The sequence below is a fragment of the Aedes albopictus genome, chromosome 2 (genome assembly GCF_035046485.1).
Source record: "Aedes albopictus strain Foshan chromosome 2, AalbF5, whole genome shotgun sequence".
NCBI lineage: Eukaryota > Metazoa > Arthropoda > Insecta > Diptera > Culicidae > Aedes > Aedes albopictus.
Window position 1 is genome coordinate 379,817,493 of NC_085137.1, and position 27,794 is coordinate 379,845,286.

General features: G+C 41.0%; 4 protein-coding genes across 5 annotated transcripts in view; 1 reads left to right on the forward strand and 3 right to left on the reverse strand.

Annotated features, from left to right (window-relative positions):
• LOC115269977 (uncharacterized) overlaps positions 1-27,794 on the reverse strand; it is a 617,722-nt gene that overhangs the window by 487,136 nt on the left and 102,792 nt on the right. The window lies entirely within an intron of this gene.
• Positions 4,457-5,062, reverse strand: LOC134287741 (uncharacterized; the record flags this gene model as incomplete). Its single annotated transcript, XM_062850527.1, has 1 exon — positions 4,457-5,062. A coding segment is annotated over one exon (606 nt), but the record flags the coding sequence as incomplete, so codon positions are not given.
• On the reverse strand, positions 11,395-18,264 carry LOC134288375 (uncharacterized). 2 transcript variants are annotated; one of them, XM_062853054.1, is made up of 3 exons: positions 14,163-18,264; positions 12,602-13,601; positions 11,395-12,543 (listed from the first exon to the last, which is right to left on the reverse strand). In XM_062853054.1, exons 1-3 carry the CDS (start codon positions 14,406-14,408, stop codon positions 11,459-11,461), a joined length of 2,331 nt encoding a protein of 776 aa, XP_062709038.1. In that variant the 5' UTR covers positions 14,409-18,264; the 3' UTR covers positions 11,395-11,458. The 2 variants fall into 2 exon arrangements, with proteins under 2 accessions (XP_062709038.1, XP_062709039.1); XM_062853055.1 differs by having other exon boundaries at positions 11,395-13,601.
• LOC115267114 (uncharacterized) lies at positions 17,940-25,572 on the forward strand. Its single transcript, XM_062853056.1, has 4 exons — positions 17,940-18,038; positions 18,120-18,480; positions 18,539-19,048; positions 19,291-25,572. The coding sequence occupies exons 1-4, from the start codon at positions 17,940-17,942 to the stop codon at positions 19,404-19,406; spliced, it is 1,086 nt and encodes a 361-aa protein (XP_062709040.1). The 3' UTR covers positions 19,407-25,572.

The following is a 27,794-nucleotide window of genomic DNA, read 5'->3' on the forward strand; positions in this document are numbered from 1 at the left end:
ATCGATAATTTCTCCAAGAATTTCTGCAGGGGATTTCTTTCTAGAATTCCTCCAGGAATTCCCCTTGGGTCTTCTTCAGGAGTTACACAAGAAATTTCTCAAAAGATTCATCTTGAAACTAGTCCACGGGCTTCTTCAGAAATCCCCCCTTGTTTTCCTCACAGAAGTTCTTTAGGAAAGTTCTTCAATAACACAAGTTTACAAAATAAAACGAAAGTCGTGAACTTCTGTCAACGACCAAAATTTTTGAAGCACGATTTAGTGCTGATTTCTAAACCGACCTTCAAAAATTTTTAAGTAGAACAGGTTTTGAGTTTTAGCTCAATATCGAGTTTTGCAACTTTACAAAATATATAATTTACTAAAATTCAAATATATTGCGTTTTGTTCAACCAATTTAAAATCTTTTTCCATAAATTAAAAGTTGAATACAATACCATTCGATTATCTGAATACAGGTTTTGCGTCAGATTGATGAAATTCAAGATATTGGCGAGTTTTAGGGACGATCTCCTTAAATTTTAGCAAAATTCCCAAATTTTTTTGAAGAAGTGTATTTTTTTCAATAAGAAAAAAACAACTTAAAAATTCTCTCTCGACGTTTATTTGACATATCATATGTAGGCGAGTTACAGTAAAAATTTCAGCTCAATCGGAACATTGATTACGGAGAATGAGATGTTTGAAGTGAGCGACTTTGCTTAAAAATAGAACAAAAATCGATTTCAAATCATCAACCTTGTATGGAAAGTCGAAAAAATTTCCGCTCTACTGTATTTTTTTTCTTTCACGTTTTCGAACTCAGGGCATGATTCTACACCAAAAATGATCATCAGCTTACCGAGTTCAAAAATGCTGTAAACTAGTGTAATTGATAGAGACGTTCCAGCATGGATTTGTTCATGTTTTTGAAGAATTCCACGAAAATTATAAGAATTTTCTCCAGGATTTTTTCTTCGGAATTTCATTCAAAGATTTCTTCAAAACATGCAATTCCAGGAAAAAAAATCACAAAGATTCGAAGATTCTCTTAGAAACTCATCTACGATTTTCCTTTAGAAGGTCAGATTTTTTTTCCAGGAACTCTATTGAAAATAATTGTTGAATTTCTCCAGAGGTTTCTTCAGGTATTTTTCCTAATATTCAGGGATTCTCCGAGACATTTAGGAGGGCATTTTATAATTCAAGTCGAGAAGAATTTCACGTGACTGGATAGTAGCCGCATTATACAGAACTCCCAGAGGAACTCGCGGAGGAACTCCGGAGGAATTCCTGGAAGGATTTCCGGAGCAATTCCTGGAGGGATTTCTGGAGCAATTCCTGGAGGGATTTCCGAAGGAATCCCTGAAGGGATACATGGATGAATTACTGGAGGAACTCCTGAAGGAACTGCCGGAAGAACTCCTGGAGAAGCTCCCGGAGGAACTGCTGGAGGAACTCCTGGAGGAACTCCCGTAGGAACTCCTGGAGGAACTCCCGAAGGAACTTATGGAGGAACTTCTGTAGGAACTCCCGAAGGAACTCCTGGAGGAATCCCTGGAGGAACTCCTGGAGGAATTCCTGGAAGGATTTCTGGATGAATTCCTGAAGAAACTCCCTGAGGTCTTCCTGGAGGAATCCCTGGTGAAACTTCTGGAGGCACTTCCGGAGGCACTTCCGGAGGAACACGTGGAGGAACTCCTGGAGGCATCAGAATTTCTCCAGCAGTTTTTTTTCGGAATTTTATTCATAGATTTCCTTAAAAGATACAATTCCAGGATTTTTTTCACAGAGATTCGAAGTTCTTTTTAGAAACTCCTCTAGGATTTTCCTTTAGAATGTCAGAAATTTTACCAGGAACTCTATTAAAAATAATGGTTAAATTTCCCCAGAGGTTTTTTCAGGTATTGTTCCTAATATTCAGGGATTCTCTGAGACATTTAGGGGGTTATTTTATAATTCAAGTCGAGCAGAATTTCACGTGATAGTAGCCACATTATACACAACAAGTTTGTCGATAGATTTCGAGTAAATAGGAACTCCCGGAGGAACTCCTGAAGGAGCTCCCGGAAGAACTCCTGGAAGAACTCCTGAAAGAACTTCCGGAAGAACTCCCGGAAGAACTCCTAGAAGCACTCCCGGAAGAACTCCCGGAGGAACTCCCGGAAGAAATTCTGGAGAGATTTTCGAAGGGATTTCTGGATGAATTCGTGGAGGAACTCCCGAAGGAATTCCTGGTGCAACTGCCGGAAGAACTCCTTGAGGAACTCCTGGCGGAATTCTCAGAGAAACTCCTGGAGGAACTCCCGGAGGAACTCGTGGAGGAATTCGTGGAGGAACTCCCGGAGGAACTCGTGGAGGAATTCCCGTAGGAACTCCTGGACGAACTACCGGAGGAACTCCTGGAGGAACTCCCGGAGGAACTCCCGGAGGAACTCCCGGAGGAACTCCCGGAGGAACTCCCGGAGGAACTCCCGGAGGAACTCCCGGAGGAACTCCCGGAGGAACTCCCGGAGGAACTCCCGGAGGAACTCCCGGAGGAACTCCCGGAGGAACTCCCGGAGGAACTCCCGGAGGAACTCCCGGAGGAACTCCCGGAGGAACTCCCGGAGGAACTCCCGGAGGAACTCCCGGAGGAACTCCCGGAGGAACTCCCGGAGGAACTCCCGGAGGAACTCCCGGAGGAACTCCCGGAGGAACTCCCGGAGGAACTCCCGGAGGAACTCCCGGAGGAACTCCCGGAGGAACTCCCGGAGGAACTCCCGGAGGAACTCCCGGAGGAACTCCCGGAGGAACTCCCGGAGGAACTCCCGGAGGAACTCCCGGAGGAACTCCCGGAGGAACTCCCGGAGGAACTCCCGGAGGAACTCCCGGAGGAACTCCCGGAGGAACTCCCGGAGGAACTCCCGGAGGAACTCCCGGAGGAACTCCCGGAGGAACTCCCGGAGGAACTCCCGGAGGAACTCCCGGAGGAACTCCCGGAGGAACTCCCGGAGGAACTCCCGGAGGAACTCCCGGAGGAACTCCCGGAGGAACTCCCGGAGGAACTCCCGGAGGAACTCCCGGAGGAACTCCCGGAGGAACTCCCGGAGGAACTCCCGGAGGAACTCCCGGAGGAACTCCCGGAGGAACTCCCGGAGGAACTCCCGGAGGAACTCCCGGAGGAACTCCCGGAGGAACTCCCGGAGGAACTCCCGGAGGAACTCCCGGAGGAACTCCCGGAGGAACTCCCGGAGGAACTCCCGGAGGAACTCCCGGAGGAACTCCCGGAGGAACTCCCGGAGGAACTCCCGGAGGAACTCCCGGAGGAACTCCCGGAGGAACTCCCGGAGGAACTCCCGGAGGAACTCCCGGAGGAACTCCCGGAGGAACTCCCGGAGGAACTCCCGGAGGAACTCCCGGAGGAACTCCCGGAGGAACTCCCGGAGGAACTCCCGGAGGAACTCCCGGAGGAACTCCCGGAGGAACTCCCGGAGGAACTCCCGGAGGAACTCCCGGAGGAACTCCCGGAGGAACTCCCGGAGGAACTCCCGGAGGAACTCCCGGAGGAACTCCCGGAGGAACTCCCGGAGGAACTCCCGGAGGAACTCCCGGAGGAACTCCCGGAGGAACTCCCGGAGGAACTCCCGGAGGAACTCCCGGAGGAACTCCCGGAGGAACTCCCGGAGGAACTCCCGGAGGAACTCCCGGAGGAACTCCCGGAGGAACTCCCGGAGGAACTCCCGGAGGAACTCCCGGAGGAACTCCCGGAGGAACTCCCGGAGGAACTCCCGGAGGAACTCCCGGAGGAACTCCCGGAGGAACTCCCGGAGGAACTCCCGGAGGAACTCCCGGAGGAACTCCCGGAGGAACTCCCGGAGGAACTCCCGGAGGAACTCCCGGAGGAACTCCCGGAGGAACTCCCGGAGGAACTCCCGGAGGAACTCCCGGAGGAACTCCCGGAGGAACTCCCGGAGGAACTCCCGGAGGAACTCCCGGAGGAACTCCCGGAGGAACTCCCGGAGGAACTCCCGGAGGAACTCCCGGAGGAACTCCCGGAGGAACTCCCGGAGGAACTCCCGGAGGAACTCCCGGAGGAACTCCCGGAGGAACTCCCGGAGGAACTCCCGGAGGAACTCCCGGAGGAACTCCCGGAGGAACTCCCGGAGGAACTCCCGGAGGAACTCCCGGAGGAACTCCCGGAGGAACTCCCGGAGGAACTCCCGGAGGAACTCCCGGAGGAACTCCCGGAGGAACTCCCGGAGGAACTCCCGGAGGAACTCCCGGAGGAACTCCCGGAGGAACTCCCGGAGGAACTCCCGGAGGAACTCCCGGAGGAACTCCCGGAGGAACTCCCGGAGGAACTCCCGGAGGAACTCCCGGAGGAACTCCCGGAGGAACTCCCGGAGGAACTCCCGGAGGAACTCCCGGAGGAACTCCCGGAGGAACTCCCGGAGGAACTCCCGGAGGAACTCCCGGAGGAACTCCCGGAGGAACTCCCGGAGGAACTCCCGGAGGAACTCCCGGAGGAACTCCCGGAGGAACTCCCGGAGGAACTCCCGGAGGAACTCCCGGAGGAACTCCCGGAGGAACTCCCGGAGGAACTCCCGGAGGAACTCCCGGAGGAACTCCCGGAGGAACTCCCGGAGGAACTCCCGGAGGAACTCCCGGAGGAACTCCCGGAGGAACTCCCGGAGGAACTCCCGGAGGAACTCCCGGAGGAACTCCCGGAGGAACTCCCGGAGGAACTCCCGGAGGAACTCCCGGAGGAACTCCCGGAGGAACTCCCGGAGGAACTCCCGGAGGAACTCCCGGAGGAACTCCCGGAGGAACTCCCGGAGGAACTCCCGGAGGAACTCCCGGAGGAACTCCCGGAGGAACTCCCGGAGGAACTCCCGGAGGAACTCCCGGAGGAACTCCCGGAGGAACTCCCGGAGGAACTCCCGGAGGAACTCCCGGAGGAACTCCCGGAGGAACTCCCGGAGGAACTCCCGGAGGAACTCCCGGAGGAACTCCCGGAGGAACTCCCGGAGGAACTCCCGGAGGAACTCCCGGAGGAACTCCCGGAGGAACTCCCGGAGGAACTCCCGGAGGAACTCCCGGAGGAACTCCCGGAGGAACTCCCGAAGGAACTCCCGGAGGAACTCCCGGAGGAACTCCCGGAGGAACTCCCGGAGGAACTCCGGCCGGCTGAACGCTATCACAACTAGTGTATATTCAGATACATCTTTGGGAGTTCAATTAGTTTTTTTTTCAGAAATTTCCTCAACGGTTTCCAAAGATTCTTTCAATAATTAGCAGGGTTCGTAATTTTCGTTTCAGCGATACGAAAGAAGCTATTCTCACGGTGGCAGGGGAGCTTATATTCATTATTTTGCTTGAGAAACACTTTTCCCCTCCAGCACTTCTTTCGAGAGTAGCAATTAATGAAAACTGAAAATCGCTTCATCCTGCGGATAATTTCTTTTCGTTCTATTAAATTTTCATTCACCAAATTCTCATAAAAATCTTTTCAAAGCAGATTAACAAAAATTGTGCCCGTGACGGGATTCAAACCTGGAACATTACTAAAAACAACCGCGACACGCGCACTCCATCCACACCACCACGCCAACCACACAGAGGGAGTAGAAAATTTACTGCATAAAACCAATCATTGTCAGCGTCGTAAGAGTCAAGGAAAGACAACATGATCGGCCGACGAACGGTAAACGAAATTCTCGCCACTTTTGGAGTGAGTAAAAACATATTTTCACTCTCCTCTTTGTGCGGGAGATTTCTCAAGCCAGTTTTTTTTTTTGAAAATTGCCGTGAGAGAGAATTCTATTTTCGTGAGAATTTGCGAAAATTCCAAACGCTGATGATTAGAAAAGACTTTTTTCACGAATTCCTCCAGAGATTTCTTAAGGAATTTATCTAGAGATTCTATTGAGAAATCCCATATGAATGTCTCAGGAATTCTTCCAGAAGTACATTCATGATTTTTTTGTCAGTGATTGCAGCAACTATTTCTCCACAGATTCCTGCAGAAATTCATTAGAGATTCCTTCAAGAGTTCCTCCAGGTATTCTTCCATGTATTCCATGAAATTCTTCTAGGATTTCTTCAGAAGGTACCTTTAGGAATTTCACTCGGATTCGCTAAGAAATTAAGCAATTTCGTCAGAGATAATGTCTTCCACAGAAATTTCTCAAGAGATTTAAGTGGTTAAAGTGGTTCTCCTTACATTCTTCAATTTTTAAAAATACGCTCATGAATTCCGAAAAATGTTTCATAATATAATAGGTAGGGAATTTCTTTGGGAATTTTGCTAACTTGCCACCATAGGTTTTTGGAGGTATTCCTTTACGAATTTCTCCAGCAACTCCTTCTAGAATTTCTTCAGGAATTTTCCTGGGTTACAATCAGATATTCCACCAGGGATTACAATAGACAGAAGATTTTATAGAAACCCTTCAAGCATTCCTTCAGAAATTCCTCCAGGGATTTTTTCTTAAACTTCTTGGAGAATTTCTCCAGAAAAGTCCTACAAGACTCCTTCAGTAGCTTAAGGATTACTCAATGAGTGTCATTAAAAGCTTTCTGCAGAAGTTTTTCTATGATTTTTTTTTAAATTCATCTCGATTAAAAAAATCTAGAATCATAAAATCAGATTTTTTTCGGAAATTCTTCCAAGGGTTCCTCCAGGAATCCCTTAGAATTTTAACAGGGGTTACGGAAGAAATCTTTAGAAAGTTTCTGAATGGACACTTTTTTGCGATTCTTTCAGAAATATATTCCTATGGAGATTCCCCCAGGAATTCTATCAAATATTCCTCCCTGGATTTTAACAAAGTATTTTTCGAAATTACATAAAAAAATACTGAAGAAATTTTTCAGAGGTCCCTGGAAGAATTTCTGAAGGAATCCTTGGAAATAGCTCTGTAGATTCCAAGAAGAAATTAAATTATCCAAAAGAATTCTTGCCATGGCATGAATTTATATACTGTTCGGCAAAACACAATGCACTTTATGCCCAGGAAGTCGAGAAGAATTATTATTTGCGGCTTAAAAATGTTTTTTTAATCTTTCAAGTACCAACTTTAATCGCGTCGTTTTAGCAAATACAGTTAAATCATTAAGATAAACCGGAAGCAACTTGAGAACCAAATTCTCTCATCGTCTGCGAAAAGCCTCAGCATCAATTCTATTACACACGCACCGAAGATTTTACGGATGAAAATCTACACAGCTTAAGCCGGTGGGGTACCATAAAACAGCCCGAAAAGTCATTACAGCAGCGTTTAAGGGGGTACTTTGGGCAATCTTATTTTATTATTATCTGCCGTTGATTCGAACGCTTTAAGAAGGAAGGCCTCCACCGACCGTAAGATCTGCTCGCAACAGGTTGCAAAGCTCAGCCGGCCGTCTTAATTCGATGGTTAGATTTATCCGATTTCATTCGTTGCTGTCGTCGTTCGCGTGGCTGAAATGTTCTTCCGCAGCAGAGCTTACTCTCCCGGCAAACGCAGCTCAGATCTGCGCCACCGAAACAAAAACAAAATCACGCGGAACAAGTGCCCCGTTTTTTAGAGCGCTACCATTCGCCGTGATGGATTGAATTAACGAAAGCCAATCCGGAAATTTTTGGACCACTAAGGGGCTGTCCATAAACCACGTGGTAATTTTTTTGGGACTTTTCAACCCCCCCCCCCCCCCCCCCCGCGTGGTCATTTTTCCATACACATTTTTTTATATGTCCATACAAAATGGTCATTGGCCGAACCCCCCACCCCCCCCCCACCCCTCATGACCACGTGGTTTATGGACAGCCCCTAATATCTCCGACGAATGAGCAGTCTGCGCGGTCCATTCGTCGATGGTTGAGCTTGAGCATTCGCAGTGCCAACTGCTGGGGAAGAAATCGCGGGCTGCGACGAGAAGAACCAAATCTATCGACTCATCATAGAACGGTTTTATGCTTGGTAGGGTTTATTGATGCTACGTTTTTTTTTGTGATGTTAGTGGAATAGATCTTCTGCGCGGAAGTGGTTGGTGTGAGAAAACGACTTCAAACGATGCTTGGAGAATGGTGGGTCACTGTTTGGTCTTTGGTTTCGGTTGTACGGAGTCACGATTTGGACTGATGTCAAGAACCGAATGATGAGATGGAAGCATGCTCAGTGCGGCCTTCGGGATGATTTATGAGCAGTTGAGATTATTAGGACATTTATAGGCAAAACATTGCCGTCTTGTGGTGCGATGCTTTGTTGAGTTTGGTGTTTTTGTGCGATCACAGTCATCTGTAAATAATATTTGTGATACACTTGAATTTGGTTGTTGAAATGCGTTTTAATGTTCATTGGAAGTGTGAAATTACAGTTGTCAGCAACAAAAAACATCTCATTCTGCGGTATGAGGGATCAACGTTTTCATTAAATTTTGATCAGCTGAAATTTACATCAGTAGTCATCCATGGCTCCCTTTTGAGCCGGTGGGGTCATATATGACCCGAACATAGAAACGGCTGTATGAATTCACCCAATCGATAAAACACAATACTGTCTTCGGCAAAGTTGTCACAAGAGTCCTTTAATAAGGAAAAAATGGGAATATTTGCTTTTGGGACTTCCTTGACAACCTAGAATATCCTGAACACCACTAAATTTGGAAAAACGAAATAATTGACATACCAGTTGTTCTAAAAGCTGAACTTGTGTGTGAGTTACATTTGTCAAAAGGTGTTTACTATTCTGTTCTATGTTTTCCAAACTGTCCTACTAGGTCTTACTAGGTGTTGCAACTGTCCTACAGTCTACAAAAATGACTTTATGTATTTTAGCCACAAATAATAGCATTGCATAACCTACTGGGACCGATGAAGCTCTTTGTGGGATATACAGCAGGTCGGAAAATACGACACTCTTGACATTTACAATGTCATTTAAAGACACTATGGGGATTCAGGTCAGCCAAACTACCTTGGAGTTCAGAAATTCAGGTCTATACTCGTAACAGTAGCCATATCTGTTATACTGAGTAACTTTGCATAATCAATCGCAGTTACTGGAGCAATCTGGAGTCTACTAGCTTATTATAAACCTTTGGGGCATTCAGGGTTGTCAAAACTATTCTATATTGAAGATCTTCAAATCTACAAGAATAACTTTATGTGTTTCACCATAAATAATAGAATTGCATAATCTGCAAGGATTTGCGAAGCTCTTGAAATTTGAAATGTCATTTAGAGACACTAAAGGGATATTCCAGGTCAGCCAAACTACCTTGGAGTTCGGGACTAGAGGTCTAAACTCGTAACAACAGCTTTATCTGCTATACTGAGTAACGTTGCATATTTATCCGTGGGTGCTGAGCCAATCTGAAGCCTACTTTTTAATTATAAACCTTTGGGACATTCAGGTTCGTCCAAACTGTTCTATAATGAAGCCCTTCAAAGAAATGTGTTTTCACCATAGATAATAGCATAGCATAATCTGCTGAGATCCGTGAAGCTATTCAAATCTCAATTGTCATTTAGAGACACTAAGGGGATTTTCCAGGTCAGCCAAACTATCTTTAAGTTCAGAACTTCAGGTCTACACTCGTAACATACTGAGTATCGTTTCATAATCAATCGCGGTGACTGGAACCAACCTGAAGTCTACTATATATTATTATGAACCTTTGGGACATTGAGGGTCGTCCAAACTATCTTGAAGTTTAGCTCTTGATAGTAACAGTAGTTATTCTCACAATGAACTTTAAACCCTTATTGTAATCCCCCTTGCCTGGCATATCATGAGTCATTTCAAGATAGTTTTGGTAAATTCAACAACACTATTCCGGAGACCATAGCTTCAGGTCTACACCTGTGATAATGGATTTTGCCACGACGTTAAGTAGTGTTACATAAACTACTGTACTTACCAAAGTAGTTAGAGAAACAATAAGCGTTGTTATATATGTTTGGGATATTATGGGCTGTTATGAAGGTTAGTTCATAATAAAAACCACTGTAGCTTTCAGAAGATTTATACATGATAGATTACAAATCGTTGATTTCTATAATGAAATAAGTTTACGAGGGTAACAGAATTGCGGATCTGATTTCAAGAACAGTTTGGATGACCTAGGATATTCCGACTGATCTGATACTGTCTATTGAACTTTCAGAACATTACTGGACATTGTGTATCGTAAATCGTAGCTCCTTATTGTTAAAGAAGTTACCATTACACCCGTAGACTTAAGAATCTAAACTCAAGAATAGTTTGGATGGCCAAGGATATCCAGAAAAAATATTTCGCATAATATTCTACCCTTTTTATGCTTTTTATGCCACCAAAACTACAGAAAAACGTAGAAACAATTTCATAATAACGCTTGGAAAAATTCCGGCTTCAAAGGGTTAAGGAAGGTGTTGACGCGCCAGTGAATACTGCTCATCCTAGATCAATGCAGTAAATCGAAACAGAGCGATTTGAAACCATTTTTGAAGAGTATTACGGCACTGATAATTGTAAGTGAATTGTATTGAAGTTGTAATATAAACATAATAAACGAACATAACATAATAAACGAAAACAAGGTCTTTGATCTGCTCTGAAGCACAGTGCCTTGGGTGTGGTTGAACCAACTTAAAAGAAGGTGAAATGTAAACTTCACTGCTGCCCTTTACGACATTTTGTTGATAAATATTGAAAAGCTTACAAAAAACTACATTCAGGAAGGTGCACATTTGAATTAATTTAATTTGTCAGAGCAAACCACCGGCAACCTATTCCCATTTATGCCTTATCCCTTAAAATCAACGTAAACGCAACGCAACAAATCGCGAAAGTAAAACCAAACCTCTCCACACCACGTCAAACCACCACCTCGCACCATTCCACTCCATCGACCTTTGCCTGATGCAACATTAAATTTCCGGTAATTCTGCAAATTTCCAGTGAAAGCCCTTCTCCGGCAGTCAGCCAGCAGCAGGCGCGCAATACAAGTTTGAGCATTTCCCGCTTCGTTTAAAACGAGTTTAAACGCGACCGATGCGATCGGTCGACCGCCGCCGCATCACGTGCGCCCACCTTCGCGCGCTTCCAAATTGAAGTTCAAATTAGTTTCACCTAACCGGTTCAATGCCATTTCCAATTTCCTCCCCGAATGGATGGGTTTGGGTGCTGTGCTGGGTGCACGGAGGGCAGTGATGGATGCAACCACTGCGGCGCTGGGTGCACATTTTTCTGGCGTTCCCGAGCAAAGGCTGATAACATAATGATTTCAAGTTGATAACAAGTTATGTTATAACTGTTATCATTTTGTTATTAAGTTATCATATTGTCAAATCACTGATAACTCAATGATAACTAATTCAGTTATCATCATTGATAAAATGTATATATATATTCAATTATTGAATTTTCCAGTTTTCAAATGAATAAATGCAGCAATAAATGCAATAAGTGCAAATGAATAAATATTGTGTATTTATGAGCAATAAACCTTACAATTTATCTTAGATCCTATTCTAGTCAACTTGCGTGTTCGGTTTACATAATGAAATATAATTCGTATTGTTATCACAACTCTTAATTGCAGTGGCTACGCAGATTCGAATACCTTTTGTAACTTTTTTGAGGTACATTTGACTACTTTCAATGTAGGAATATGTGTTAACATTGATGAAAGAAGTTAATAGTTGCAGCCCTACTATATAAATGTTGTCGTTTCTATCAATCAAGATATTTTCAATACGGAAAAATAGCCCATCTATCCTGACGAAAGAATCATCGTAACTTAATTTCTCACATGCTTTCCTGGTACAATATTGAACATTATCCAAAACAAATTTGGCTTGATAACTAAACTCTCTCTCATGTATACCCTCGTCAACGATCAGATCATCTTGTAACTCGACGCGCAAGCTATCATTAAACTTAGCTTGGGAATTTGACTTTACATGCCAAAGAGAATCGTGCCACGCTTTGATCTTAGTATTCACAAACAACGACTTATCATGACAAATTCTGTTAAAAATATATTTGTTTGTTATTTGTATAACTGGGTGATTGTTACCTGTTCTATACCCTAGGATCAATCCGTTTCCGTTTTCATACGGATAAAGCGAAGAGTTCCACAGCGCACCAAAATTTCTGGCGCAATCAGATAAATGAGTAATTACGTGTACATTGAATAACATGTTTTCATCTCCATACAATTTTCCAAAATCACGTACAAATCGGTTTAGTTGCTTTTCAATTTTATCAATGGTGTTCTGTGTCAGATGGACGTCCAGTAATTGAAAAATGCAATCAGAAAGTACCATGAAGTGTGCCAAATATTTATGCGGAAGTATGCCAATTACGCATGGATAAAAATAATGGAACAACATGTTCTCCCAATCGCTCGCCTTGTTTTTCTTCATATCTTCCAATTTACCTGGGTATCGTGAAAAAGAACTAGGCACTCGAATGTGCAACATGCGTTGTTCAACATCTTTAAGCTTTTGGCCTATGTAATATGGCTTAGAATGATTCGTGGACGAAGTATACAATTCCCACATTTGTCGTACAACACCGAGAAGCACTGCATGCATATAGTCGGGTGGGAAACCTGTTCAAAAAATACATAATGAGTCACTTTTCATAAAATTTGGAGCATTAAATATTACCTTTAACTATGTCAAAATGTGGAACTGATAAAAACACCGAAAGACCTTTGATTCCGTTTATAGGATTTCCCGTAGTATGAGCTTCTATCATGTGACGCCTTGTTTCAGTGTGATTTCTGCTTGGAGCTTTTCGGAAAGGATAACGCACCTGATTACCAAGCACAACTTTCCCTTCATGTAAACATAAAGAGCATCCAAACTTGCCATTGAACTGAGTTGAATTTTGCAATTTGGGCCTGGCCACAGAATCCAAGCAGTTTTGAACGACGACGACCTTATACTTATCGGTGCCAATAGCGATTCCTTCACCAAGTTGATTGATTTCTTCACAAAAATTTTTGAAGAATAAAGGTATGCTGGGTTCGCCTTTACTCAGCCATACTGCAGCTAGTAAAAGATTGTTTTTATCGAAGCGTATCCGGGGAGGCAGATTATTAATCGTGAGGAATATAGGGTAGCAAGGTTTGTTTATGCTCCATCGATACGCTGCGGCTCCGTCCGTATTAACCGACAATGTTATCAACTTTTCGGGAATTGTAGAAGATATTTCCTTGACGATTTTTCCTTGACTTATATCACTAACCGCTTCGACTTTTACTGTTTCTTCGTAGTCACAAATTTCTTTCTCATATTTGAGAATCGTTTCTCTTAATTGTTGCTCGATAGGAATAGTCATGAAGAAGTCAATTTTTTTGCTGCCACAATTCGGTATACTGCAGATAAAATTTTCATTGGGCGCAGAATCTCCTACACCGGACTGGCATTCTACGCAATAATATACTCGAGCACTTTCGTATCGATCAGGAAAGTTAGCTGCGAATGTCTCGAAACTTTCGGGGAAAAATTTATATCCAGCCATTACATTCAGCATTCGAAGTAAATCAACCAATGCCCCTTGGGTAAGATGATGCCTTACATAATAATTGAGGATCATCAGATGAGCCTCCCTGCGGGTCACATCAGAATCAAACTTGATTTTCTCACTGGTGCCAAACGATTCCTAGAAATGATTTTAGTATGTTAAAATGTAAAAGTATTTAAAAACTGTATTGTTAATTGTGGCGATTTAACCGTAATGAAGCTATTATTTTTTATATTACAATAAAAGGCCATTACAATTATAGTCCTTAACCCAAATTCCCGAATGCCGTTTAACTGAATGTCATTCATTATCCCAAAAGTTCCATAACTCCAACTTTAATATCATTAAACAAATGAATTCGGGATTATACTGCCCATAATCGTATAGTTGACGTGAACACCACTGTAATTTTCAACACAATCTCTCTGATATAGCAATACAAACTGCCTGATCCAACTTTTCTGTCTTGCAGATACCATAAGGGCGGTTAGAGCTCGCAGAAATATACTATGGTTGTATTCAATCTGTAGGTATTGGTGAAGTGCTAAAATTCGCAATCACGCTTGCGTCATGAATGCGATTATGGGCAGTATAGCCGTATGTCATTCGAGGAGCTGGAATTCTAGTTTCGGGTTATGGAGTAGCACGCCTACAATTAACAATACTGAAACATAATAGAGAAAACATTTATTGACGTACCGTTTTGTCAAACTCAAACCAGCAACTTTGATCTTCTTCTGACTGACAGTCTGTTTCCACTTCTGAATTCAAATCATCAACGGACGATTCTAATCTCTCGTCAGAACGAACCGTGCTGATTATTTCCTCTTGGGCCTCGGTATATGTCGGCCTTGTATGGTGGCGTAATGTGAATGGTTCGCTTGGATCTGTAGCATTGTTGGTCGACGCACATCCTGGATCTGGTGTCATATCAATCGGTGGCATTGATTGGATGTGAACGTTGTTTTCGTGGGTTCCATCATCTCGCTGTGATATGTTCCCTGCGGTCTGTCTTCGTTTCTGTATAAATTCAAATAGTATTTAATTGAATTCATCACTCACTATGTAAAAAACCAACTTACCTTGTGTACATATTTGGTGAGAAAGAATTCCTCCGCAATATAGTAGTGTCTTTTATTTCGTTTCGTATCCATAACTATTTACCACAAAAAACGTAACATTCAGCAGAAAAATCTTTTTTTTTTGTTCACACAATTTCCAGATTGAAGCATAACAAATCACAAGAGCCTATTATCACCAATCGATACTAACAATCGATATAATTGATTGATAATAATTGATCGGCCTAAATAAATGCTGATTTAAACTGTTTTGTTTTATTTATTTTAGAGATTATTATTGATATTGTGAGTACATCACCTTGAAACGGATAAGCGAACAGAATGCAAGCTAAAATAATCACATGTATGCGCATAAGATCTTGTGATATGTAATGCTAGTTTGTCCGCGCACTGCATAAAGGTATTTTTGACAGCTCGTTTGAACAACATTATTAGGGGTGGTCATTATTCTTTTCATAATCGATCAGTCGTTTTTTTCTTTACTTTAGCCCTGTTTCGTGTTTCATAGGAATCGCTCAAGAAATGTCTTGACCGGTTCCTGGCAGGAATTTCCTACAGTGACTGGCATTTGAATTGTCATTTCTTCGCTACCGCGTACGGCGATCAAAGCAATCGAATTTCTTGGGTGATTCAGGCAAGAAATTTCCCATGCATCAAGATAGAAACTATAGATTCCAAGACACTGTGGAATCTATAGTGCCTATAATCTGAACTCGCTGTGGTGTCAAAATTTTCCCCTGGATTTATTTAACCCTTCAGCGCGCGCGCTGTTGTAAAAAGTACAACACTACCAAATAACCTCGCCCTTCGTATGCAGTGTGAGCGCGGTGCAGTTTCGGTTGCTTGATGGCGCGCGTCCTGGAAGGTTAATGAATTAAACGTAGCGGAAACATTGTCGTCACACCCGACAATCGAATTTTCTCAAAATCCATACGTGAAACCTAACGTCGGACGTAGTGCGCTGGACAGCGGACCTGGCCTTCTATCCAGTGCACTGTGCCCGACGTACGTTCGACACACGGTTTAGGAGAAAAATTGATTTTCGCCTGTCAAAAATTCCGATTTTCAACTGCACGAACAAGCACTGTCAATGTCAAAATCGATGTCAAATCGAGTTTGTCATCTGACCCCCATCGCATCGTACACGGAAAATCCAAACTACCTAATATTTGGGTCGATTTTACTCAAAATTGAGTATATCTAATAAACTCGCTACCCAAAATTAGGTTGTTTTCCCTCTCTGGCTCACCGATGTTGTCAAAAACAAACAATAAGCCAATAAGCCAATTTTGGGTAAATGTCGGTTTACTCAAAATTGAGTTGAATGAGGGGGGTTTTAGGTTGAATTTACCTACTCTTGAGTAAATTTTTCAGCGGGGGTAAAAGCAATCTACCTAGCGAGTGTTTAATTGATTTACTCAAATTTTGGCTTATTGGGCCGAACTATGGAATTGCGTCAAAAGAACTGAATTTTGGGTAGTTTGGCGGTTCCGTGTAGCTCCTATATACAACACGTCTGTGTAAGTATGCGAGTGTATCGTGACGTATTTCTCATCTCCTGCCTGTATCTAGAGCATTTGGGAAAGTTGTCAGTTGCCCCAACGAACGAATACGATTCGCTAATCGGGGCGCAGTCGTGACCCAACCAGCGAATCCGGACTGTATATTGGTTTTACACTAGACCAATAGTCTAACCACCCTTTTACTAAATTTGTATCGAAAAACAGTTTTGTCGGATCTCAGCCAGAGACTAAGCTCGCTGAACTGTCAGTGCATGGCTTCGTGACGTCATCTTGCAGTATCCTATTAGAAGCTCATGGGGTGAAAAAGTAGATTTGGCGTTTAGTGAATAAAATATTGTTATTTTCTATAGCTTAATCGAAAGAGCAAATTTTTCTGAGTATAACGTGATTTTATTGCGTTTCAATACCTTTGTTTTGATGGTTAAATAAACAAAACAGTTCTAAATTTTATGGATAGAATGACAGTTTGCCCCGAACAAAAAAAAAAACCATAAAAAACTTTAAATGCATTTTAAATATATTATGCGTTGCGCGAAAATTTTTTAGCGCAAGTGCTCGTATACCTCCGCCAGTACGGTAAATCATGTTGGTGTTGTCGGCGCAGTATTCTTTGGCCCATTCGCGCACTTATTGTAAAAGACACCAGAACGATTAAACGTACGAGCGGAGGTCTATTAGCGATTTAGCACCATTTTCGCTCTCTATTTTCTTGCAACGGGTAATACTTTCCGGCTACAAAGAATTATGAAATTTTGGATTTTGACTAATTTACGGGCGGAGATTCCGAAACACCTACAGAACCCAAAAACATAAAAAAAAACAACGAAGAATGAGAAATCGCTAGTAACAGATAATGGCAGATAATGTTGTTTTTGTTATTTTTATACAGGATTTTTTTTTAAGTTTTAAAATGATTTTTATGCGTGAATGAATACATCTGCTAACTGCCAGACAAACCGAACTGTAAATATTTTTTTTCTCATCCAAGATTTGCTCGAAATTCTATCAACTATTTAGTCAAATTTACGTTGAACGATGTGGGTCTTGGATTGAAATTGCCTACTCTTGAGGATATTTTTTTGCTGGAGGTAAAGGCAATTAACCTAGCGTGAGTTTAATCGATTTACTCCAATTTTGGTTTATTGTGCCGAACTATGGGATTGCGTGGGTAGTTTGGCGGTTTCGTGTATAAACAACGTAGACCAAAAGTCATTCTAAACCAATAAAAGCATTGCAGATTTGTTTTTTTAATTATTCGACTTGTTGCAAACGCAGGGCATCCCTATGTGCTGCTAAATGGTGGAATACTTTTCATAAGGTCGTATGTTTCCCCTCACAATAATTGTTCAAAGAATTTTGAATGTATTAAAGGCTCAGTTTACAAAAAACATTTGGCAATATTAATGTTATTTGACCTTTTGGGAAACACTGATAAGATATCATTATTAATGTAACGTGAAAAACTTCACAAAAAAAAAAAAAAAATCGAGAAGACTTCCTATTGAAAACGTAGTCCCATTCACTTTATCTGGGGATGTCGCTCATTCAGCAATACTCGATCTTGCGCAATTTACAGTTTATGTTATACGCGGTATCTTACGTGTTTATAGATATATTTTAATTATTGTTGGAAAACAAAATAATAGCAACATATTGTTTCATATTTTCGCTTGTTTACTATGAACTCCAAATTAATCGAGTATATTTTATTACAAGTAAACTGCACATTTTTTAACACCAGAAAAAAAATTGAGCACCACTAAGCAACTTTTACAAAAAATCTAGAAATCAAGATCGCGGCGCGAGTACGAACGTTACTGGTTTATTTCATTGTGAAAATATATTACGGACGAGACTACGGAGCACTAAAAATGGGAAGAAAACGGACTACCGCAGCTAAAAAACGAGTGCTTCGAAGTGCGACGGCCAAAAATATTGATTTTTTGGTGAAAAAACTTCCAGAGTTGCAGGTAATACATTGTTGACCATAACCTAGCATGGGCATCCGAAGGGAGTCACTTTAGTAACTGAAGATTTTTCGATCTGTTTAGGATACAGCTCTACAAAGTCCTCCGGCCAAAAAAAGAGTCGCATTCCAATCTGGTATCGACGTTCATGATGTCGGTTGTGGACGTGACATGGTGAACATCGATGAACAATTCGAAAAGGATATCGGTCATATTTCCTCGGACTCCGACGATGACGACTCTTACGAAGCTCCCAAACCGCACCCCTTGAAGCCGTCGACTCGAACGTACCGTCGGAGGATCACGATCGACGAGCTACTTGAGGAATGGCAAGGCAATGAGTCGGATAGAGAGCCGAATCCATCCACCATCAACAAAGAAACTGAGAGCAATTTGAACGAACCTTCCGAGTCAGAACCTGTGGCGGAAACCAGCGAATTTTTCGGTAATATAATTCTTATTTGTACTATGTATGAAACTAATCATGTGAAATTTATTCACAGGATGTACGTGTGGGAAGGCGGAAGAGGCTCAAAAGTACAAAACAATGTACGAGTCTCTGCTAAACGAGATGACTGATAAAGAATCATCTGCGAAGGAGAAGCTTCTCAAGGATAACGCCGAGCTGGCTGCTCGAAACGCCAAACTGCAAGCTGCTTTAACCTCCAAGCTACTGCCGCATCCAGAAGAGCCATTCAAAGATGTGAGTGGCAATTTTCTGGACGCAGGAACGATTCGACAGCTATCGATTGAAGCAGACTCGGATTATCTGTTTATCAAATTTGTCATGATGCGGCTTTGGCCAGACGGTTTCGCTGGGCGTTCCGTTACCGGAAGGCGATCGAACAACCCATTTGGCCGTTCGAAATCCCAAAAATCGACTGATAAAACCACTGACGTGGACGAAACGGCACATCCAGGACCAAGCAGCGTGAGCGCCAATACTTCCGCTGATGGCACCGGGGAAACTACGAAGCGTCCATTGGAAAAAGAAAAGGTCGATTTTGTGATTGGTAAGCAAGTTCTTGTTCTTTTGGATGATCAGACTTTTCGAATGAATATAATCATTTTTTACCATTTAATTCTACCATGTAATGCTTATCCTTTGACAGATACGCGTGTTTCGACTATCACTTTCAATCTTCGTCAGTGTACAAAACTGATTACACTCATTCAAAGAGACTATTCTGCTTAGAGGGTTCGATAAGTCGGTACAAAATCGTCAGTCTTTATTAATATATTGTTCTGTTTTTAGCTTGCCTCTATCGACGTCGAGTTTTCCTTCAGGACGATCCTCATGCTGCCCAAGTCCGCACCAAAGCGGGAATCTCGTTGATGACACGAGTTATTGCAAATTCCACTCGTAAATGAAATAAGTAATATGCAATGTTACACTGATCTGATTTTTAATCTGCTATTGTTATTACTACAAATTTGGATTTTATCTTGTTTTTGTTTGTCATGCGACGTAATGTTTATAGTAGCCCAACGTACATATTCATTTTGAATAAAATGAAAAAATAAAGCTGTTTTAAAACGAAAATGAAGTTTAATTATATCAATATAAATTTTGAAAATCTTGTTATCATAAGGAATGCAAAGATTCTAATTGATAACTTATTCTGTTATCATTGCAACGAAGAATATTAGTTATCTTCCATACACAAAAATAACTGATTGATAACTTGTTATGTTATCACGCAGAAAGATATGTATCACAGAAATTGTTATCATTTTGTACTCATTGATAATTAAACTTGTTATCAAACTGGTATCATTAGAGCAATAATATGTTATCATTTTTGTTATGTTGGCTGTTAATTCAATCAAGATGATAACAAATTATGTTATCAATACAGACTATAACGAAATAACTCAACATGTTATCATTAAGTTATTTTTCTTTGCTCGGGTTTCGTGTGACCTTCTCTTCGCACCACCGTGTGGCGTGTGTGCTGAATGCCTCGGAGTGCACATTTCACTTTAAGCCCCTTCCGTCACCAGTTAGCCAGGTTCGGAGTGAGCTCTGTTGTTAATCCTGTCCGTTTAAAGTGATCTCCGCTTGGAGTGGGTGCTGGAACTGGTTGGAGCGCTGTGGCGGAGGTGGCGTCACCCACTGGGAGGTACAACAACATCCGGCTTCGAACGTTATTATGCGGACAGGGAAAATTGATGGCAGAAAAGCAAAAAACCACGCAAATGACGCTGATGATATTTCACAACAACTGCGACTACGTCGCCAATCGAGATTCATTTATTCTTCACTCGGACGAGACAACGTTGGATGACGGCAACAGCCGGCGGTGGAAGTGATGTTTTTATTTTTCTCATTTTACCCTCTAGCCTATTAAAGTTCAACTCTTTCTACAAACGTGTGGAACGGCAGCAGCCGATCTCCAGCAGCGTGAGCCAATCGCGTGGTCTTTGACTGACATTAGCAACTTTTTCCTCATCTCGATGGTTTGAGGCACGATTCGTCGTTGTTTGACTGCCGGTGTCATAGTGGTAGTAATATGACATCGAGAAGCACATTGTTAAAAGCACATTCGATGTAAAAACATACAAAATTGTTTTTAAGTGAATCCACTCCACTTTTATGTGAATGTTTTTTCGTTATTCATAAACACATTTTTGTGAAATGGTCAGAGTTTAATTTTCCTGATTGGTAAGCATGCTGATTCACATATGAAGAGACATGTTAGCCAGATGAATTGTAACCTGTCGGTTACATCCTAGGATTTTCATTATTTGTATGAGCCAAAAGTTGGCAGAAATTTCATGGTTTTTATGTATATATCAGAAGGCCCCACACGACTGAGAGGGTTACTCCGCTACCAAACTTTTACAACTCAGCATTGCTGAAGGGCGTAGAGTATGGCTATCCGGCTTTGCATGTCTATTTTAAGAGATGGCCGAAATTCTTTGCCATGGGCGCTGCCATCTTCTAATTGAAGCATTTTGGGGCAGAAATATATAGGCGTCCGTGTGAGACACACCGATCTTCGCGATCGTTAAAGTAGTGCCGCGTAGTGTTTCTACGACCCCCCCCCCCCTTTCCGATGGCGGGACCTGGGGCAACGGCCTACTACCATTCAGGTACCGTCGTTGGGGGTGACAATGGGTCTGGGGGGTGAGATTGGGTCAAAACGGAGAAACATAAAATTTGAAATAGCTCATCAACTATCGCTAATTTATATTGAAAACTTTATATTATTTCAAAGAGGAGATGATTTTACACGTTATGATGCAGAATAAGATGTTTTGCAATAATCGTTTTTTGTTAAATTTGTGGCTAAACTTGTATGATGAAACTACTAGTAAATCATTTTGAAAAAAAATCTTCTTCGTAATGTTTCACACAAGTACTTAACCATAAATTTTCTTATAAGTGGTTAGCTGTAGGTATTACCTAGTTGAGGCAACAAAAAAAGCGGGCTGTCATTGCTCTTTTTATTGAAAAATTAAATATTTTCGACCCTATGTCAAAATATTAAGAATGGGGGTGAGATTGGGTCAAGCAAGTTATTGAGTGCACATAACCTTAACTAAAAATTGAACTTGTTATACAGTCCCCGTTTGACGTTAGAGTAGTGCCATGTTAACCGTATCTTCATAAAAGCACATTTTTTCGAAAATTTGTCGAAGAAGTGTCAAGCGAGTGTGTTCCTACGTTTAGTGCCTAAAATCATATACATATAACAATAAACCCATGCATTTGGACAGCTCCTCTAATCATAAGTTAATCTTTAGTGTACTGCAATATCGTAAGCAAACAAAACAGACTGAATAGCGTTCTTTTTCTCCACTTATTTTTGAAATTTTAAGGAAATATCGTGAAACTACCAGACCGTAGTGGGATACAGGAAATAAAACCGGTAACATAGCACAATGTCGGAAAGTTTTTTTTTGTTTTTATTCCTGTGTATTTTACTAATGCTAATTCTACACTTCAATGTCGGAAAACAAACGAACGTCGAGATGCGACATACGTGATTGCTTATTGAGTATTTAATTTGAACTTTATGAATTAAGAGTGGCATATAAGGATCATTCATAAAATACATAAAAATACTAAAAAACGAAAAATAAGTCTACCGTTGTATTAGGACTCATACAAAATTTATAAAAAAAAAATCCGTTTCAATGTTATTGCGGGAGAGGGTCTAATAATGTGAAATGCTGTGTAACATAACATTTGAATGACCCTTTATCTTGAGATGGAGTGATTTGCTTTGGCAATACAGGGGCCAATGATCATGTACATAATAGTTTATAACGGAGGGTTAGGATAAACATTTCTTATGCAGTATACTAAAAATATCATGTTTTTTTTTTCAATCAATCTTTTAATGGGTCCCTCCCTCATTGTAATCCCCCCCTCTCCTCTCAAGGATGTTGAAACTTTAAGTGAGGATGATTGTGGTATCTAAAAATAGTGATACAACATATAAACGTTATTTTATCAAATTTCAACCATTTTTTCGGTTATATTAGCCCTTTTAGGTGGATTAATCATCTTTTAAAATTACCTAAGTTTTTATTCGTCAAGGTTACATTGTATTTTAAGTTAGTTTACTAGATATGATCAATAAAATTAACTTATATTCTCAGATAGGCGATTTCGAATACTTTGACCCATTCTCACCCTCTCTAAGGGGTGAGATTGGGTCAATTTTCAATCATTTGTAGTTTAGTAAGCAATTCATATAATGTGATACTTTCTTGCTAAACTATCATTACCACATAGAAGAGTATACATACCAAATAAAAAGTTATTCCGACTTCAACTGCATTTGTTATTTAACAAACAATCTTTGAGTATCCTTTTTTGACCCATTCTCACCCCCAACGACGGTAATTTACTTTAAATTTTGATCAATTGATCGCCCTGACGGTAAATTTAATTATCAGGACCTCTTGCCGTATTTTAAAATACGGTTCTCACACGGGTCGGCTCGGAAGTCAAAATGGCTTCCGAGTCTAAATGCCAAGGACACCCCGTCGTCCGATTTCGGACGAATCCCTCGGGCCTCCGGCCCTAATTATCCAGGAGGGCCTCTCTCGGCACGGTCACTCCGGTCTCGTCCTGGGCCGTGCTGATTTTGTCAACGAGAGGAGACGCCTGCATTCGCCTACGACCCCAGCAAAGCCGCTGGACTGATACCGATGCCATTCCGGATCAATGGACATCCCCGAGCCGCCCCGCGGCGAGATTCCGGCCCCACGGTAGGGCTATCGCAATCGTGCGTAACCGTGTGGGCCAACGTCGGAGTACAACAGTGAGTAACAGAACGATCGATCGCCTCTCATACACTCCACACCAAATGTGAACCCCACACCCACACGCCACAGAATAGGGAAATAAATGTTGTTGAAAGAACATGAAAATTCCGGAGTTTTCATACTTTGTCCGCGTCCCCTTGATCACCCAGCAGTAAGCCGACTCTGAGACCCAGTTCGAGGAGTTTCTTGCTGCTGCTAGCTTGTACGGGTTAGTAGTTGGCAGGCAGCTAGTTACAGAATATCACGGATGTGATGGTTGAATGTGCGTTCTAATCATAAATAACTTGAAAGCTTGTGGGTCTTTGGCAGAATGTTTGCCTTTTTTGGGATTTCTTTAAATTTATCTTTAAAACTTTCAAGGCATTTCTTTCGAAATGTTTGTTTATGTTTAATATTTTATTATTATTAGCTTAATTAGGGAGATTTTCAGCCCGAGGCTGGTTCATCTCCACTTTAATATTTATTGTTTATATTTTTTTATGAAAAAATACTACCACATCATTGCCGGAGAAAATTTTGGAAAAAAAAATTGTGAAAGAACTCTGGAAATTTTTAAGTAAAATTCTAAATTCAAACCACTGGTAGACCACTTGAGGGAACTCTTCGAAATATTTCTCGGAAGAAATTATCATTACGGATATGCTTCCTAACTTTCAAAAAATACGAGCTAAAAAACAAAACAATTCGTTTCAAGGAACTCCATTCATCAGAAGCTAACAATCTGCGGTGGGATTTTCAGAGGAATAAAACACGGAGAAAAATCCTAAGGAATCTTCAAAGGCGCTCCTAGATGAATAAATGGGAAAGTTCTCAGAGAAACAATAAAATAACATGTAAAATTTTCAAACTAACGTTCTGAAGCAAATCTTTGAAAATTTCAACATTGTCCATAGAGAATTTTCCCAGAGTGCATTTTCAGGCGTTTTTGTCAGTATTTCGTCGAAGAGATCTCCCTGGTAGATTTTTTTCTGTAGAAAATGCACAACGGCGATTTTTTTTACCTTTCGCAATAACCGTGTATTTACTACTGTCAAAGCTAAAGTCTCTAAATAACAAAACGTTTTCAAACCTGGTTATTGTTTGTTCTTAAGAAGAACAGAAGCAGACATGTTGAATCTGCCGAGCAAAAAATATTTTGGCGATGGCTGAATCAAGTTTTGAGATATCAGAAATAAATTCTACGTACAAGATCCAATGAGGAAACTTTTCATTTTTCTTCCTACATCTAACCATACTAAACAATCGAGAAAGAAATATTTGAAACATTTGATCATCCTAGGTTTTTTGGTAAATGTACAGAAAAATAATTTCAAAAAAATCGAAGAGTAAGGTTTTAATCCGCGAAGGATTATTACTCGCAGGGTATTTTTTTGTAAAAGTCCTACAAACGACATCAAACATCTCCAAAGACACTCCAACAATCCGTTTTCAAGTTATAATTTGAAGAAGATAAAGTTTTTTCATACACCTTTTTCAAAAGTAAGATGAAAAACAATGGCATTGTGTTGATGCAAAAGTAGATATTTTACGAAATCCACTGCGTGAACAAAATATTATTGAAATTTGAAAATGTAGAGTCCAAAATGCTCTATGAAGAAATTTCAGAAGATATCCCTGCATGACTTTATAGGTGAATTGATTTTCAAAAGCTTGGATGAAGCTCTGCAAATATTGCTAGAAAAATTCCTCAAAGAATCCCCGAACGAATTTTTCGAGAAAAAAAACTATGGGACAATTTCTGATGAGGTCCATGGAAGGTTTTCTCAAAAAAATCTTGAGAGAAATTTGTGTTGGAAACTTTAGAAGTATTACTCAAGAAAGCTATGGCAAAAATTCTAAAGAAATTCATGAAGGAATTTCCGAAGCGACCTATGTAACATTTTTTAAAGATTCTCTAGAGATTTTTAAAGAGAATCCTAGGACGCATACTAATTAGACACCAGCAAAACAAACTGCCTGGTGGCTAGGTATGCGGAGTACGAGAGTAAGTATCGGCTTCATAAAAATAATTCGCTCTCACTTGTGGTTAGTGGGCACAAACAGGAGTGTGTTGTGGATTGGCATCTAAGCCGAAAAGAGAGATGAGTTTGTGAAATAGGAATGTTCACGGTGCGGCTTCGGAGTCAGTTTGGCTTCCTATTCCGCAGAACCATTACCTGTTCTGTGGCTTACTTGGTTAAAGCACCGGTCTGGCGAATACGCCCAAGTAACACACTTGTCACCGAAGAGTCACGGCGGCGCAGGTTTTTGTTGCGCAGAAGTCACTGCGACTTACTTCTAGCAAGTAAGTATTTATTTGTTAGAAGTAAGTCACTGTGACTTCTGCGCAATATAAACCTGCGCCGCCGTGACTCTTCGATGACAAGTGTGTTACTTGGGCGGAGTCGTGGGTTTTAGTATAAGAACATAAGGTTCGTATGTTCTTATACTAGCGTCGTAGTATAAGAACATTAGGTTGTTTTTGATCTCACAATCGGACTGAAATGCTAAAAAATCCTAAAAATACACCAAGAACAGTCGAAATCAATTAGCGTAATTCTGAACCATGAATAAATGTCAGTAAACATTTGAATTTACCACTGCCCTTATTAAAGGTTTGTTCAAAGAATAAAAAGTTGCACACCAAACGAAAACTAACAAGGTTCAATGTTGACAATAGTAATAAAATTGTAAAAAAGGAATTTGTGATTCTTGCTTGATAATTTGATTTGATACAGAAGTTCTCATGTAGATTTTTACAATAAAATTAAAATGTCTGGCAACACTTTCGTCAACCTTAATGTTTACATAGGTAGAATTTCAATTGAAATAAGGATTATAATACATAAATTTCAAACCTTAGCAATTTATTGTTATTCATTCTGATGAATTCATAATTGATAAACTGGCAACACTGTCATATTATTATTTTACATAGTTTTCTATAATCCTTGGTCTAAATCAGCCCAAATCACCTTTAAATTACATCGAATAATGTTTTCTTAGCGAAACTTGTAAATTAGACTTATTTTATATATTAGAGAAAAACGGTTTTCAAGCTTGAAAACGCTGTATCTCTGGAACGGCCAAAAAGACCTCGGGGAGTTAAGCTTTTTCGATTGGAAAATGTCTGATAAACACGATGGAATCAAAATTTTTGAAATCAAAATATACTCATTTGACGAAAAATTGATTTTAAATTTTTAAATTCAAATAGAATATGTTTGGCAACACTGTATAGAAAAAATATTATTTTTCCTGGATTCTTCCAACAATTTTCTTCAAAAAAGCCGAAGGTCACAAATGTGTATATCTTATAGTTTCAAAGCAATAAATTAAGAAAAGGATGGAAAAACTTGGATTTTTCATGTATTGGCAAAGACGAGGGGTGCTGCCATGGGCCGAGGGGTGATCCGATCGGCACCAAAATTTGGTTTTTATCTTCCTCCATTTAAACAAACATTCCAACAAAATTTGGTCAAAATCCGTGATGGTCGATAACACGTGGTGTGTACACTTGGTATGGAATGACCCATATGGATTCTTTTAAAAATTGCTCTAGCGGTTACTTCAGAAACATCACCGGTAGAACTATACTATTCCACCAAAAATTCTTTAACATGTTCTTCTGGGAGCGTATTCTTCCAGCGCAATTTTCTTATTGAACACAATATATTTATAAATAACGGTTCCTTGATTCTTTGCGAGTAGAATAAATAGTCACAAAAAAAATAATTATTATGAGCACAGCATATAGGGTGACTTAGGGTATTATCAGGAGGGTTTGTTCATAGGAGGTTTTTGTCGGCCAAATTTACTGAAACTTGGCCATATAATTCAGTTTAGTTGGGTAGCATTTGAAGACAACTCTGAGTTCAACAGGTTTCAAAAAAACCCCTATGACGAAGAGAATAAAACTGCCAAAAATACGTAAGTTCCCCTAGTTAGCCACTCGTTTGTATTGATACGAAATTAACACAACATCTTAGAGTTATGATCAGCTTTTTTTTCTTGAGAGCAATGTTTGTTACAATAAACATAATAATTGTCAAATTGTTTTGGTAATTACTCTGGTAAATATAGCATAGTTGGGTACAAGGAACGGCTTAAATGCACATGTATTGTCATGTCAGCGTTATGCGTTCAGCATTTGAATGTGGATCTTCGTGGCTGTGCGGTTAGCGTCTCCAAGCGTATAAACCGTACGGGTGAGGGTTTGATTCCAGCTCCGGATAATGAAACTTTTCGCAAGAAATGCTTCTTACTCGTGTTTTTGTTTTATTTCTTTACTCAAAACTCTAATCTTCCAGACTAGAAAAAATCATCCAAATAAAGTTCTCAGGGCGCTGTACTAGAGTCCATTCCATGGGGGCGTACCAATATAGGGACGCTGAAATTGGGAAATATTGAGACCCCAGCTCCGATTTTACCATTACAGCACTGACTGAAAGTTCCTCGCGAAGTATCGAAGGCAATGATACAATTTTGTATTTACCT

Coding starts and splice junctions, on each gene's coding strand:
- LOC115267114 (XM_062853056.1), top strand. CDS start 17,940: ATGGGAAGAAAACGGACTACCGCAGCTAAAAAACGAGTGCTTCGAAGT. Junction 18,039..18,119: donor AAAAACTTCCAGAGTTGCAG/GTAATACATTGT, acceptor CGATCTGTTTAG/GATACAGCTCTACAAAGTCC. Junction 18,481..18,538: donor GGAAACCAGCGAATTTTTCG/GTAATATAATTC, acceptor ATTTATTCACAG/GATGTACGTGTGGGAAGGCG.
- LOC134288375 (XM_062853054.1), bottom strand. CDS start 14,408: ATGCCACCGATTGATATGACACCAGATCCAGGATGTGCGTCGACCAAC. Junction 13,602..14,162: donor GGTTTGAGTTTGACAAAACG/GTACGTCAATAA, acceptor AATCATTTCTAG/GAATCGTTTGGCACCAGTGA. Junction 12,544..12,601: donor ACATTTTGACATAGTTAAAG/GTAATATTTAAT, acceptor TTTTTTGAACAG/GTTTCCCACCCGACTATATG.